Source organism: Anopheles moucheti, chromosome 2 (assembly GCF_943734755.1).
Source record: "Anopheles moucheti chromosome 2, idAnoMoucSN_F20_07, whole genome shotgun sequence".
Classification (NCBI taxonomy): domain Eukaryota; kingdom Metazoa; phylum Arthropoda; class Insecta; order Diptera; family Culicidae; genus Anopheles; species Anopheles moucheti.
The window spans coordinates 62511539-62525781 of record NC_069140.1 but is presented as its reverse complement, the minus strand read 5'-3'; the positions used below and the strand labels follow the sequence as shown (position 1 = coordinate 62525781).

General features: G+C 43.6%; 1 protein-coding gene across 1 annotated transcript; it reads left to right on the top strand.

Annotated features, from left to right (window-relative positions):
* The first annotated feature begins 1347 nt into the window (after positions 1–1347).
* On the top strand, positions 1348–12275 carry LOC128296919 (uncharacterized). Its single transcript, XM_053032454.1, has 3 exons — positions 1348–1687; positions 11633–11781; positions 12264–12275. The coding sequence occupies exons 1-3, from the start codon at positions 1348–1350 to the stop codon at positions 12273–12275; spliced, it is 501 nt and encodes a 166-aa protein (XP_052888414.1).
* The last annotated feature ends 1968 nt before the right edge of the window (positions 12276–14243 follow it).

The window sequence follows — 14243 nt, the reverse complement described above, 5'->3', positions numbered from 1 at the left end:
CTTGCCACGGAAATGTGTGCCAGCCGCAGTACATGGGAAGCAGTCCGGAGTTTTCCGAAATTAAATAATAACAATTATAACTCATGGAAATGCAAAATGGAGATGTTACTAGTGCGCGATGAAGTTTGGTCAACTATAGTTGAACCAAAACCTGAAACTGTAACCTCGGTGTGGTTACAGAAGGATTCCCGTGCACGGGAAACAATCGGGTTGTGTGTTGACGATGATCAAGTAAGTTTGGTGCGTTATGCGAAATCAGCCAAGGATGCGTGGGAAGCTTTGAAGAAGTACCACAAGGCCGGTTCAGATACGTATTTGCTGAAGCGTATAACGCGTTTGGACCTGGAGGAAGGAGGAGACATGGAAAGCCATCTACAGACTTTCTCAAGTCTTTTACAACAGATTGCGGACATTTCTGATTGCGGCAAATCAGTGATGTCCTGTACGTACCAACACTAGCAAGTGGTCTGATATCCGTGAGCAGTCTAGTAAAAATGGATATGAAAGTGATTTTCGAAGAAAATGGCTGCCAAATGAAGAAAATGGATCGAGTAATTGCTGTTGCGGAGAAGAGCGGCAATTTACACAAAAACTACGCGTCGAAGAAAATGCGCTGGTGAGTACAGGGAATAATGAATGTCAACATTTGTGGCATAGAAGGCTGGGGCATCGAGATCCGCAAATAATAAAACAACTGTTCAACGATAAGTCGGAAATGAAAGAGTTCGGTCCAAATAATGTGTGCAAAAGCTGCCTTGAAGGAAAGATGATTCGATCACCGTTTAAAAGATCAAACCAAATAAGTGACACTATTCTTGATATTGTGCACACAGATGTATGCGGGCCATTCCCACTTACACCAAGTGGTAACAAGTATTTCATCACCTTTATTGACGATCACTCGAGAATGGCGTTTGTGTTTTTAATGAAACAGAAATCTGAGGCAGAACGATTTATTCGAAATTTTGTGGCATTTTGTAAAACACAGTTCGGGAAGACCCCTAAAGCAATAAGATCGGACAAAGGTGGTGAATATACTGGGAAAAAGCTGCAAAAGTTCTTTAAAGAAGAAGGTATTATGAGTCAACTAACAGTACCGTACTCGCCACAACAAAATGGCGTCGCCGAGAGAAGAAATAGATATCTTCAAGAAATGGCATTGTGTATGTTACAAGATGCACACATGGAAAGCAAGTATTGGGGCGAAGCAATACTTACAGCTACATACACACAGAATCGACTACCATCGAAGACAATAGGTATGTCCCCTTTTGAAAAGTGGTTCGGTAGAAAGCCATCCTACAAACATTTCAAAGTATTCGGATGCCTAAAGAAAAACGAGGCAAGATGGAACCTGAAGCAAAGCGATTGGTATTCGTCGGATATTCCATCCAAGAAAAAGCGTACAGGCTTGTAGATACAAGCACAGACCGTGTTGTAATTAGTCGTGACGTCGTGTTCAACGAAACATCATCCGAGCGCAGTAATGAACTCCCAGCTGATGAAATTATTGTCGATGTTGAACCCGATCGATATCAACAGGGCGATGTCGATGAAGAAAGTGAATCGAGCAATGAGCAGGAGGAGGATTATAATACAGCAGATGAAGACGACTCTTCCTCGCAGTGTAGTTCAGATGAGCAACATCATTTAGCTACTAACCTAAATTTGAAACGATCGACAAGAGGTAAACTACCACCTAAACTAAATGATTATTTTTTAGGTTTAGTGTCGACTGACATGAGTGAACCAACTTCCTATAACGAAGCGGTAACCTCTCTCGATAAGGACAGATGGCTGGAGGCAATTAATGAGGAGTACAAATCGCTAAAGAAGAACAACTCATGGGAACTTACTTATCCTCCAAAGGACAGCAATGTGATTGGATGCAAGTGGGTGTTTAAGAAAAAATTAGACGCTAACGGAAATGTTGAAAGGTATAAGGCACGACTTGTAGCGCAAGGCTTTGGACAGCGAAAAGGTTGTGATTATGATGAGGTTTCTGCACCCGTATCAGCCACAGGGTTTCACGAAAAAGGGAAATAAAAATATGGTTTGTCGATTAAAGAAAAGTATGTATGGGTTGAAACAGGCAGCTCGAGTGTGGTATAAGACTATAGCAGAAATTTTAAAGCAAATAGGTTTTGAAAAATGTACATCTGATACATGCTTGTTCAAAAAGATCCAATGCACTCCAGCATCCAGCATGCACCACACTCAACGGTCGACCACCAACCGCCATGCGAGCATGCACGGAAGTCAGACAGACACAGGACACTCATGTTTCAAGCCTAGAACCCAACGGGAGGTCTCCACCACTGTACCAGCGAGTGACAACACCAGCCCCGGAACCGGAAGACAACCCTCAGGAACTGATGAACGAATCGTGGGACCACAACAACTGAAATGCTGACGACTGATGAACGCATCGTGGGAACACCAACGACGAATGTACAACCAACCGCGATTGGCTGACCGAGGAATGCTGAAGTTGCGAAAAGATAGAATAAAATAGGTCGAGCTAGGGAAAGTCAGCTCAGTCTTAAGTCGTAAGCCATGTGTTGAAGGTGTAGTTACAAATAAAAATTATTTTTTTGTTATGAATCGACCACGATCCGCATAACCTATAGCTTTATCTGAAGCAGTTCAACAAGCAGTATGGTTGCGAAAATTGTTAAAAGAAATGGATTTAGAACAGAAAGGGGCAACATTAATTAATGAAGATAATAGGAGTTGCATTGATTTCACTTCCTTGGAATATGTAAAACGAAAATCTAAGCACATAGATACTAAATACCATTATACAAGAGATCTATGTGCAAAGCAAATAATTAAATTGAAATATTGTGCCTAGGGAGAAATGTTAGCGGACATGTTAACAAAGCCTTTAGGAGCGCAAAAGATAAAGGAATTCTCAATGGGAATCGGACTCAAAGAATATATTCAAGAGGAGGAGTGTGAGAAATGATCCAACCTGGCTTGAATATATTGTCACTAATGTCAAATGTCAGAAATGTTGGAATGAGTGCGATGTATATAAGAACGAACGCGAAGCGAATAAAACTCTCTTTCTCCTTGTATCCTGAATGTTAACACGTGTCTTTCTTTGCTAACAATTAGAACATGATAGAAATCTGGAAAACACACAAAAATGCATCGAGGACTACGGTTTCCGCATTAAGATAGAAAAGTGCAAGTTCAACATGTCGCATGTGAAATATTTGGAACATATTATCGACGAAAATGGATTACGCACAGACCCCGCTAAGGTAGCAGCCATTTCTCAAATGCCAGCACCGCGAAACATATCAGAGTTACGATCATTCCTGGGTGCAGTAAATTATTACTCCCGGTTTATAAAGGAAATGCACCATTTACGCCAGCCGCTAGATCAACTGTTACGGAAAGACGCAAGTTGTGTATGGTCTGACAAGTGCCAACAATCATTCGAACGCTTTAAGCAGATTCTGAAATCAGACCTAAAATGTTAACTCACTACAACCCTAATCTACCAATCGTTGTAGCGGCTGATGCATCGAGCACGGGCAATGGAGCGAATATTCGACATGTAATTATATACCAACTGGTACACTAGAAGCTAAGAAGAGCACCATGTATGGTAAACGCTGCCTTGCATACATGTGTGTGGATGCTGGATGCATGCGTTAGCAAAATAGGAGAACAAGCCTCTCTTCTGTTCGAATCACCAACGAATAAAGACGTGTCGCAAGCCCGACTCATCATTGGCGCAGCCGGTAGGATATAGTAAGTGGTAATACAGTGGTTAAAACAGTGCAAACACAAGATTTTGATTTTCTAGTGAATCTTTGTGACAGTGTACCCGAAATCCGCTTGTGATTAAATAGTGCGTGATTTCATCTCCGAGCGATCTTCAAAGTTCGGGTGATTTGTGGTGCCGCCGCCCTGTAACCACGTGCTGTAGTGAGAATCTTTTGTACAAGGTCGTTGACACCAGACTAAAAGGTTAAGTGTTCCACGTTGGAATTATTTTTTTTGCGCACTACCAGATAGACGCAAAACGATCGATTTGATTGGATCAGGGATCCGAAAAAAATCACTGTTTGCATGAGGTGTGTTATCTCAATTATCTCAATTAATAACACAGATGAGCAGCTTAAACGCAAGTATACAACACGTATCTGCTAGGCAAGAATCGTTCGAAGTTGCGCTACAAAGGTTATCGAACCCTGCAAGCACGTGCTTCCCTAACACTGTAACGGTGCCTGTTCAGACACCTCATGCAAACAGTGATTTTTTTCGGATCCCTGATCCAATCAAATCGATACCAGTCTATGATGGTAGTCGTAAGCAATTGCAATCGTGGATAACAGTGGTAGAAGATACGTTAAAGATTTTTGAAAATGTAGTGAGTAGTCAGGTGTACGGAATTTACGTACAATCAATCCTAAATAAAATTACTGGAAATGCTAAGGATGTGCTGTGTCTCGCAGGCAATCCCTTACATTTCGATGATGTTAAAAAGGTACTCGTTAAAGCTTTTGGAGATCGCCAAGAGCTTGCCACTTATAAGGCTCAACTTTGGTCTAACAAGCAAAGCGATGAAATGAGTATACACGCATACCACAAGAGGACTAAGGATATAATGCACAACATCAAGACTATTGCTAGACAGAACAGGTTATACAGTGACAATTGGACAGCCATTTGTAAATTTATTGATGAAGATATGTTAGCAGCATTTATCGCCGGGCTCAAACATCCGTATTTCGGGTACGCCCAAGCAGCGAAACCGGATGACCTTGAAAGTGCTTACGCATTTCTTTGCAAATTCACTGCAAATGAGAAAATTTCGTCGCAACTTACTGTTAATAGATTTCAAAAACCTGGTGCAATTAATAGAATATTAAACAGTTTTACAACAAATGCAGACTCGAGGAAAATACACACAGAGGCACGGGTTACTGGCCAAACGAATTACCAGATTAAGCCAGAACAAATTCGATATAAACCTCCGACTGAGAAAATGGATGTTGATCCGTCTATTAGAAGCAAATTAACGATTAACAGAAATGTTATGAATAATAACGAAATTCCACAACTTGATGCCGATGCTTGCGATTGTGAAGGAGAAATTATGTCAAATTTTTGGGAAGTTACAGAGGTAACCCAACCAGCTTAGATTACCTCCCGTATTTGAACTGCACAAACTCTAAAAGTGGGCAAAATTTGAAACTATTAATCGATACTGGCTCGAATAAGAACATTCTTAGACATGGTGTAATTCCCGAATCTTCGATTACCTCGATTAAGGACACACGTGTCAAAAATATAACAGGCGAGCATTGCGTCCACAGCAAAGGGCAGATTAATCTACTTGGTTTTGGATTGCCAAAACAGACTTACTATTTAGTAAATTTCCACGACATTTTCGATGGAATACTAGGGTCTAACTTTTTTGCTGAAAACAACACCATTATCGATTATACAAAAGAAGTTATTATTATCAATGAAATTACTTTCCCTTTCACTAAATACTTTCCATCTAAAAGAATATTTAACCATTTAATCACAATTAATACACTAAAGGACGGTGACTGGTTTGTTCCGCGTTTTCAAACACTTTACAAAAATTGTATTATAAAGCCAGGTTTATATAGAGTCGAAAATGGCAAATCAACCGTTAATGTTTTAAGTTTCCATCAAAAATTTCCAACGGAAAAGAAAACATTTGGGTTGAAAGTAAATAATTTTGAAACTATAACGCCTATCTCTGTACGTAACCTTGAAGTATTAGATAAAAAAATTATAGAATCCTTGATCCGTACAGAACATCTCTTACCATTAGAAAAAGATAGTTTACTTAATACAATAATTGAAAATTCTCAAGTACTTTTGAAAGGAGGCGAGAAACTCTCTTCGACAAGTGCTATAAAGCATAAAATAATTACAAAAGATAACGAACCAACCTATTCAAAATCCTACAGATTTCCCCATCATTTCAAATCAGATGTAGAAAAACAAATACAAGAAATGCTAGACAATGAAATTATTGTTCACTCGAGTAGCCCATATTATTCACCAATTTGGGTGGTTCCTAAGAAAAATGACGCCTCAGGCCGAAAAAAAAATAAGAGTTGTTATAGATTATCGCAAACTCAATGAGAAAACTGTTAACGATCGTTATCCAATTCCTCAAATTGAAGAGATACTAGATAATTTAGGCAAATCATCATATTTCACAACTTTAGATTTGAAATCAGGCTTCCATCAGATCCAAATGGATCCAGCGTATCAAGAAAAAACTGCATTTTCGACTGGACAGGGGCATTTTGAATTTACCAGAATGCCATTTGGATTGAAAAACGCGCCAGCTACGTTCCAACGCATGATGAACGCATGTTCTATCTGGTCTTATTGGATCTATTTGCTTCGTTTATTTAGACGATATCATTGTTATTGGTGAAAACTTAACTTCACATCTAAAAACTTTGGATAGCATCCTGAAACGATTAACAGCTTTCAATTTAAAAATCCAATTAGATAAATGCGTATTTCTCAAAAAAGAAACTCATTTTTTAGGGCATATAATAGGTTCAAAGGGCGTCAAGCCAAATCCCGAAATAATAGAAAAAATATCTAATTGGAAACTACCAACAACGCAAAAAGAATTAAAACAATTTTTAGGATTGACCGGATACTATCGAAGATTCATAAGACATTACGCAGAAATAGCTAAACCGTTATCCAATTGCTTAAAAAAAGATACTATAGTAAATTTCGAAAGCGAACATTATCTTAAAGCGTTTCAAGAATTGAAAAATATAATTACCTCAGACCAAGTGTTAGCATATCCCAACTTTAACCTACCATTCATCTTGACAACAGATGCGAGCAATCATGCTCTTGGTGCAGTCTTGTCGCAAATTCAACGACAATTCTTGTCGCAAATTCAAGAAAGTGAAGAAAGACCTATTGCATTCAGTAGCAGGACCCTAAACAAAACAGAAAGTAACTACTCGACTACTGAGAAAGAAGCTCTTGTGATAATTTGGGCAATACGAAAGTACAGACCATATCTCTATGGCAATAAATTCATCCTTGTGACCGACCATAAGCCGTTAGTATTCATAAAAACATCATTTACAAATTCTAAAATACTTAATTGGCAATTAGAGTTAGAGAATTACGATTATGATGTAAAATACAGACAAGGAACGACTAACATCGTAGCAGACGCGCTGAGTCGAATATCGCAAGAAGTCAACGCAAACGAAACAATAACTCAAAACGTTACTGTTAAAAAAACGGTCTCACTGAAAGCTACGAATCATGAAAAGGGCGAATCCTCTGGAACTGTACATTCTGCCGACGATTCAAGTGATTACTTCATCCATATAACGAACAGACCGATTAATTACTATCGCAACCAGCTAATTTTCAAAATTTCAAACACAAACTCAACTGTTGTAAGAGAAACGCCATTCCCTAATTTCCATAGAACAGTAATAACTAAAAACAGTTTTGGCATAGAAGACTTCAAGCGCTACTTACTGAAATTCCATAATAGTAAGCAAACTGCAATTCTTGTCCCAGAAGAATTAACGCAAGTGTTACAAACGGCTTTCAGGGACAATTATTCAATCAAAGGTAACTTTGTCATGGCAAAAACAATAGTAGAAGACGTAATAGACACGTACAATCAGGATATTATCATATCCAGAGAACACGAAAGGGCTCATCGGGGAATATCAGAGGTCGAATGCAAACTCAAACGTGCTTTCTTCTTCCCAAATATGCAGAGGTGGATAAAGAATTATATAAACAATTGCGAAGTTTGCAATGTTCACAAATTCGAACGTAAGCCATACCGTATAAAAATATCCCCGCGACCAGTAACCAGCAGACTCTTAGAACGTGTACACATGGATATTTACATAATAAACCATACGAGTTTCTTGTCGTTAATCGATTCGTTTTCGAAACATCTACAAATGTTACACATAAAAAACAAGAACATTATCCAAGTACAAAGAAAGCTTTCACAATATTTTGCACAATACGTCATCTGTCATTTGCGAGTTTCGAATTCGTCATCTGTCATTTGCGAGTTTCTGACGTGTGTCTGTTATGCTCCGCTTAAATTTATAAAAAGCTACGTGCAAAAGCATTTTTTTAGTTATTTATTTGTGTGCGCATAGTTTATCTCGCGCATAGTGTTCGTTCTATCTATCGCCCCTAGTACCGGCAGCTCAGTGTGACCAGGATTTGTCGATTAAGATTGGTGCAGTTCAGCGTCGCTGTTTGTTTACTCAGTGTTGAGAATGGTGGCTGTGTGCTCCGCCTGTGCAACCGTCGCCTCTGCCGACGCCGACATGATTTGCTGCTGCTTCTGCGAATCAGTGTATCATAAAAGCTGCACCACGGTTCCGGATGCAGTTCTGGTCAGCATCAGCCCTCTTCATAACATTCATTGGAGCTGTCCCGCCTGCACGGAGACTTGGGATATCCGTCGCAGATCATCAACGAAGGAAGGCAGCTTCCAAGCGGGTTTCCAGACAGCACTCAACACTATCGTCGCGTCACTCAAAGATGCCATTCTCCAGCCTCTCTCGTGTGAGATGCGCGCCCTGATGTCTCCGTTGAAATCAATCGCCTCTCAGCATCGGTGCACTAATCTCACCTCCTCTCTAGGTGGCAGGTCGACAGTCCAGTCTGCCGGCCAGACGCTTTCATATGCAAAAATTGCGAGTCGAACCCCGATACTGAATGCAGCCGCCGTTTCCGGCTCCAACGATATCCCGTCTCCCAATCTTGTGGCTACACAGGAGCGTGCTCCTCAAAGATTCTGGCTGCATATCCTGGGAATTGCTCACCACATCACCGCTGAACAAGTGAGATCCTCTGCAAGCCGTCGGATCAACACGGACGACGTAATCGCTTTCTCTCTCCTGCCTCGCGGTGTTGATCCAGCATCCCGCCGCTCACTCTCCTTTAAAGTGCGCATCCCGGAATCCTTACGCGCGGCAGCTCTCTCTCCTGAGATTTGGCCTGTTGGCGTCCGCGTAAGAGAATTTGTGCCTGTTACTTATCAGGAGCCACATCGACGTCCGTTACCGTCCCATCTCTCTCCGAATACTGCGGCTGCTGATCTTCTCATCTCCACGCACTCCCAGGGATACTCCCAGCCTCAACAGAACGCTTCTCCATAACAACTCTCTCTCTTCTTCATCCCCAGGAACTGCGTTTGACGCAACCGTACTGCACACTAACACATCACGCTCATCCTTGCCACATCAGGCCCCGCCTAGTAAGCGAAAGAGAGCACTGACTCGCAGCCCACACCAGCAAACTTTGGACCAATTCTTTCGGGCGTGATCATTTGTCGGAGAACAATGCCAACATTTATTACCAAAACGTGCGTGGTCTCCGTATCAAGCTTGACAATTTTCGCTTAGCGATCTCTGAATTCGACTACAACATATATATCCTGACTGAGACCTGGCTGGACTCGTCGATCCCTTCTTCGTTACTGTTTGAAGATTCTTTCGTCACTTTCCGGTGCGACCGCAGCATCCTAAACAGTTCCCGGTCACGCGGTGGCGGGGTGCTCATCGCATGCTCTTCTTTGCTTGCTGCCACGCCGTTTCCCTCACCGTGTACGTCGCTGGAATCAGTATGGTTGCGCATCGACCAGGGCAACTCGAATATTTACCTCGGAGCCATCTACATCCCGCCCTACAATAGCACTTCCTCATCCATCATCGAAGCCTTGCACGATTGCATTGGTGTAGTCCATGAGCGCATGAGCCCAGTCGACAAACTATTTATATTTGGCGACTTTAATCTGCCCTTTATCACGTGGATCCCCGACGCCTCTAATACTATGTGTTTTATCCCGTCTCATTTTAGAAAGCGCGAATCGGAATTCATTGATGGACTGAGTTTCAACAATCTGAATCAGCTCTCCGGAATCACCAATGCGCAAGGTCGTCAACTAGACCTCATATTGTGCAACTCCGCTGCCTTACCGTGCTGTGGTTCTGTTTGTCGAGCACCTTTAGCTTTAGTTGCCGAGGACGCCTATCATCCTGCCTTAGAGCTGGCTTTCTCGGTCGCTTCCACCCCAACGGACCGACCCACTCGTACATCGTCCTGCGAGTTAAATTATAAGAAGCTTGACTGTGCGAAATTCGGGCGCCTCATAAATATGCATGACTGGAGTTTCCTGGATGCGGCTCCTTCGATTGACGATGCTGTCGCTAACTTTACGTCAGTTATTTTATCATTCCTTTCTATATGTTGTCCCTTTCGTGCCCTTCCTCCCAAACCTCCGTGGTCGGACAGACACCTTCGTTCACTCAAGTCGGACCTTAATCGGGCGCGTCGTGCTTATCGCATGCACCGGTCTCAGTACCATCTGCGTGTTTTTAAGTACGCCGCAGCAGCTCACCGTAGCTACAATCGGATTTGTCTCCGTACCCATATCGCGCGCATCCAATCCCGCTATCACTCCAACCCTAGAACGTTTTGGCACTATGCCAACAAACGCCGCGGCCAGTCCGGCATCCCGTCCACTATGACCTCCGGCAACCGTTCTATTTTCTCCCCTTTGGCGATAAGTAATTTGTTCGCGCGTCACTTTGGCGGTCTTTTTGTTGATCCCGACCAATCGACCGCGTCTCTTTCGTCCGGACTATCGAGCGTTCCCCGCGACGCCATCAACGTCAGCACCGTCCAGTGTGATGTTCCGTTGGTCCTCTCCGCCCTTAGCAAGCTGAAGCGCTCCTTCTCCCCTGGTCCCGATGGCATCCCCTCCTCCGTCCTCATAGACGCTAAGGAGGCTGTGGCTCCCGTTTTAACTCGCCTTTTCATAAGGTCGGTGACTACGGGTGTCTTTCCCGCTCTATGGAGATCTGCTTGGATGATTCCCATCCACAAGAAGGGATGCCGAACTTCCCCTTCCAATTACCGAGGCATCTCAATCCTTTGTGCAGCGTCCAAAGTCCTCGAATCTGTCATCCATTCCCTTATTCTTCCCGTCGTCTCTCCGCTTATCCCATCTTCCCAACACGGCTTTATGCCGAGACGGTCCACCCTGTCGAACCTGATGTCGTTGATGCTCGTCCTGTTCCCTAACCTCATTGCTGGTAGGCAGGTCGATGCCATCTACACCGACTTTAAGGCTGCCTTCGACTGCTTGTCCCATAGGCTGCTCCTGGCTAAGCTCGAGCGTATTGGTTTCGGTGGGCCTCTTCTCCTCTGGTTCCGTTCCTTCATTGAAGGCCGCACTTACAGAGTAAGGGTTGAGAGGGTTCTCTCTGATCCATTCATCGGCAAGTCGGGAGTTCCTCAGGGTAGTGTGCTGAGTCCCTTATTGTTTTCCCTTTTCATCTCGGACTGCATCAGCTCTCTCCCTCCAGATGGGTGTCTGCTGTATTCCGATGATGTCAAGTTCTTCCTTCCCGTGTCTTCGTCCCATGACTGTCACTCCCTTCAACACTTTGCTGATGCGTTTGCTGGGTGGTGCACTGTCAACGGTCTCATTCTTTGTGTCGACAAGTGCTGCTCATCTCTTTCGGTCGCTCCCCAGTCAGGAATCATCATTACGAGCGCTGTGGCTCCACACTCCCACGAGTCTCTCTTGTTAAAGACCTTGGGGTGTGGCTCGATGACAAGCTGTCTTTCGAGCCTCAACTCAACTCGGTCATCGAGCGGGCCAGCAAGGTGCTGGGCCTCATATTTCGTATGGCGTCTGAGGTTCAGGATCCGCTGTGCTTGAAGGCTCTGTACTGCTGCTGGGTACGTCCTATTCTGGACTACGCCGCGGTCGTTTGGTCGCCTGTGGGTGCCACCGCGTTGGACAGGTTGGAGAGGGTGCAACGGAAATTCACGCGTCTTGCCACCAAGCGCTTCCTGGGCAACCCTCGCGCGACCTTGCCTTCTTATCCATTGAGGTGTCGGCTGCTGGGCTTGGAGAGCCTCAAGGTTCGCCACAGTCATGCCCGCGAGTTGTTTATCGCCAATATTCTCCTGTCGAATATCGACTCCCCTATCCTACAGGCGGCTATCCCGTACTACATCCCTTCGCCCACGCGTTCGCCCACCTCTCCTTATCCCCCTACGTCGTACGCGGTTTTCTTTGAGCGATCCGTGGATGCGTGCGCTCTCCGACTTCAATTCGGTGGGCGATCTGTTCGACCACAACATAACTATAAATAGTTTCCGCTCCCGTCTTTTGTCTTCCAATCCTTAATGTCTTGTTTTACCCTCCCCTCTTTCAGTCCTTTGTATAGTTTTTTTTCTTTTTCTTCCACGTCTTTGCTCCCTTCGTGTTTAGTTTTTATGTTCTTAGATTGTAAGACTTCAGTAATTGTACAGCCCTTGTGGCAAACAATTTGACTAATAAAAATGAAAAATGAAAATGAAAAATGAAATACGGTATACCCAGCGAGATAATAACTGATCATGAAACAACGTTTAGATCAACGCAACTCAAAAACTATTTGGGATCATTAGGAGTGGCTCTGAAATACGCTTCATGCTCAGAATCCAACGGACAGATAGAAAAAACACATAGTACAATCACCGAGATTTACAACACAAATAAACACAAGTACGAAAACAACGACGTCAAATCTACGATAAGGATAGCAGTAGCGCTATACAACAATACAATCCATTCAGCCACTAAGTATACTCCTAATGAATTAACGTTCAATCACGCAAATAACGTTGACTCAGCGCAAATATTAGAAAGCTCCAACCAACTCTTTGCCGATGCAAAACACAACCTAGAAGCAGCCGTTAAACGACAAGTAAGCAAGAATTGTAAAAGAGAAATACCACCAACTGTACAAGAAGCCACAAATGTATACGTAACACCAAATATTCGGACAAAAACTCAACCAAGAGCAAACAAAACAACAGCAAATATCGTCAAAGAAAGAACTTTCATGAACAATCGAGGAGTAAAGCGTCATAAAAACAAAATCAAGCGACTTAAAGGTTAATCGTTAGGGATTATCAAGGGTTAGAAAATGAGTAAATCAGTAATTAAATATTAAGTAGTAATTAAGCAAATGAATTATAACGTTATTTTAAAAAAATGTAAACGAATGTAATGATGAGGCACACCTATACCACGTCAGCCGAGGAGGTCTCGACTCTTACCCCCGGAGGAATTATATACCAACTGGTACACTAGAAGCTAAGAAGAGTACCATGTATGGTAAACGCTGCCTTGCATACATGTGTGTGGATGCTGGATGCATGCGTTAGCAAAATAGGAGAACAAGTCTCTCTTCTGTTCGAATCACCAACGAATAAAGACGTGTCGCAAGCCCGACTCATCATTATATATTTCCAAATGGTGTAGAAAAGGTAATTCAATACGCGTCACGATCGTTAACTCAAGCAGAATGGAAGTATAGTCAAATTGATAAGGAGGCAGTGGCATTGGTTTACGCGGTAACCAAATTCCATCGTATGCTGCTAGGAAGGCATTTCATCCTAGATACAGATCACAATCCTCTGCTGCGCATATTTGGCTCGCAAAACGGTCCTGTTAACTTCGGATCCTTTCTTCTCTGCCGACGAATGTTTTCCACAAAACGGATCACGAACGCCACGGTCCGTAGCGCTCGTTTCCACTTAGAAAATCGCTCGAGCCGAATGAGCGGTTATATCATCCGATTGTGGTGTAGCTTCGTCCTAAGCTCCTCGGGCGTGTCTCTAACTGCGACGTCTTTAGCGGGCCAGGCATCTTCCGACTCCCAGAGAAAAGGGGGAGCACGAAACCGGAGAGATCCGGCGCGCTCGTCCTTTTCGTGCCATCGTCCGCAACGTTTAGTTTGGTTGGCACCCAGCGCCACTGTTCCGGGTTAGTGCTCTCCAGGAGTTCTCCTACTCTGAACGCCACGAACTGGTTGTAACGTCTGTGGTCGGAATGGAGCCAGCTCAATACATTCCTCGACTCCGTCCAGTAGGTCACACGTCGGATTTGCAGTCTATAGTCCTGCAGAATCGTATTCGCTAGGCGAGCTCCAATTATTGCTGCTTGAAGCTCCAGTCTGGGAATGGAGATCGTTGTCCAAAGACGCCGGAACACTGGCACTTACCTCATGAAGGGCCGTTGCGTTGCAAAACGTCGGGTGCACACGCCCCGTACCACTGGGATGCCCTTGAGACGGACGGTCAGGCTGGGGTCGATGAGGCTGGAAACGCTGAGGCTGAGGCCGTTGAGATTGCCGCAATGGTTCCGG

Excerpts from the sequence above, each read along its gene's own strand:
- LOC128296919 (XM_053032454.1), top strand. The coding sequence starts at position 1,348 with ATGGAACCTGAAGCAAAGCGATTGGTATTCGTCGGATATTCCATCCAA. Across the intron at positions 1,688-11,632 it reads TTTGAAACGATCGACAAGAG|ACCTTGGGGTGTGGCTCGAT; the intron begins GTAAACTACCAC and ends CTCTTGTTAAAG.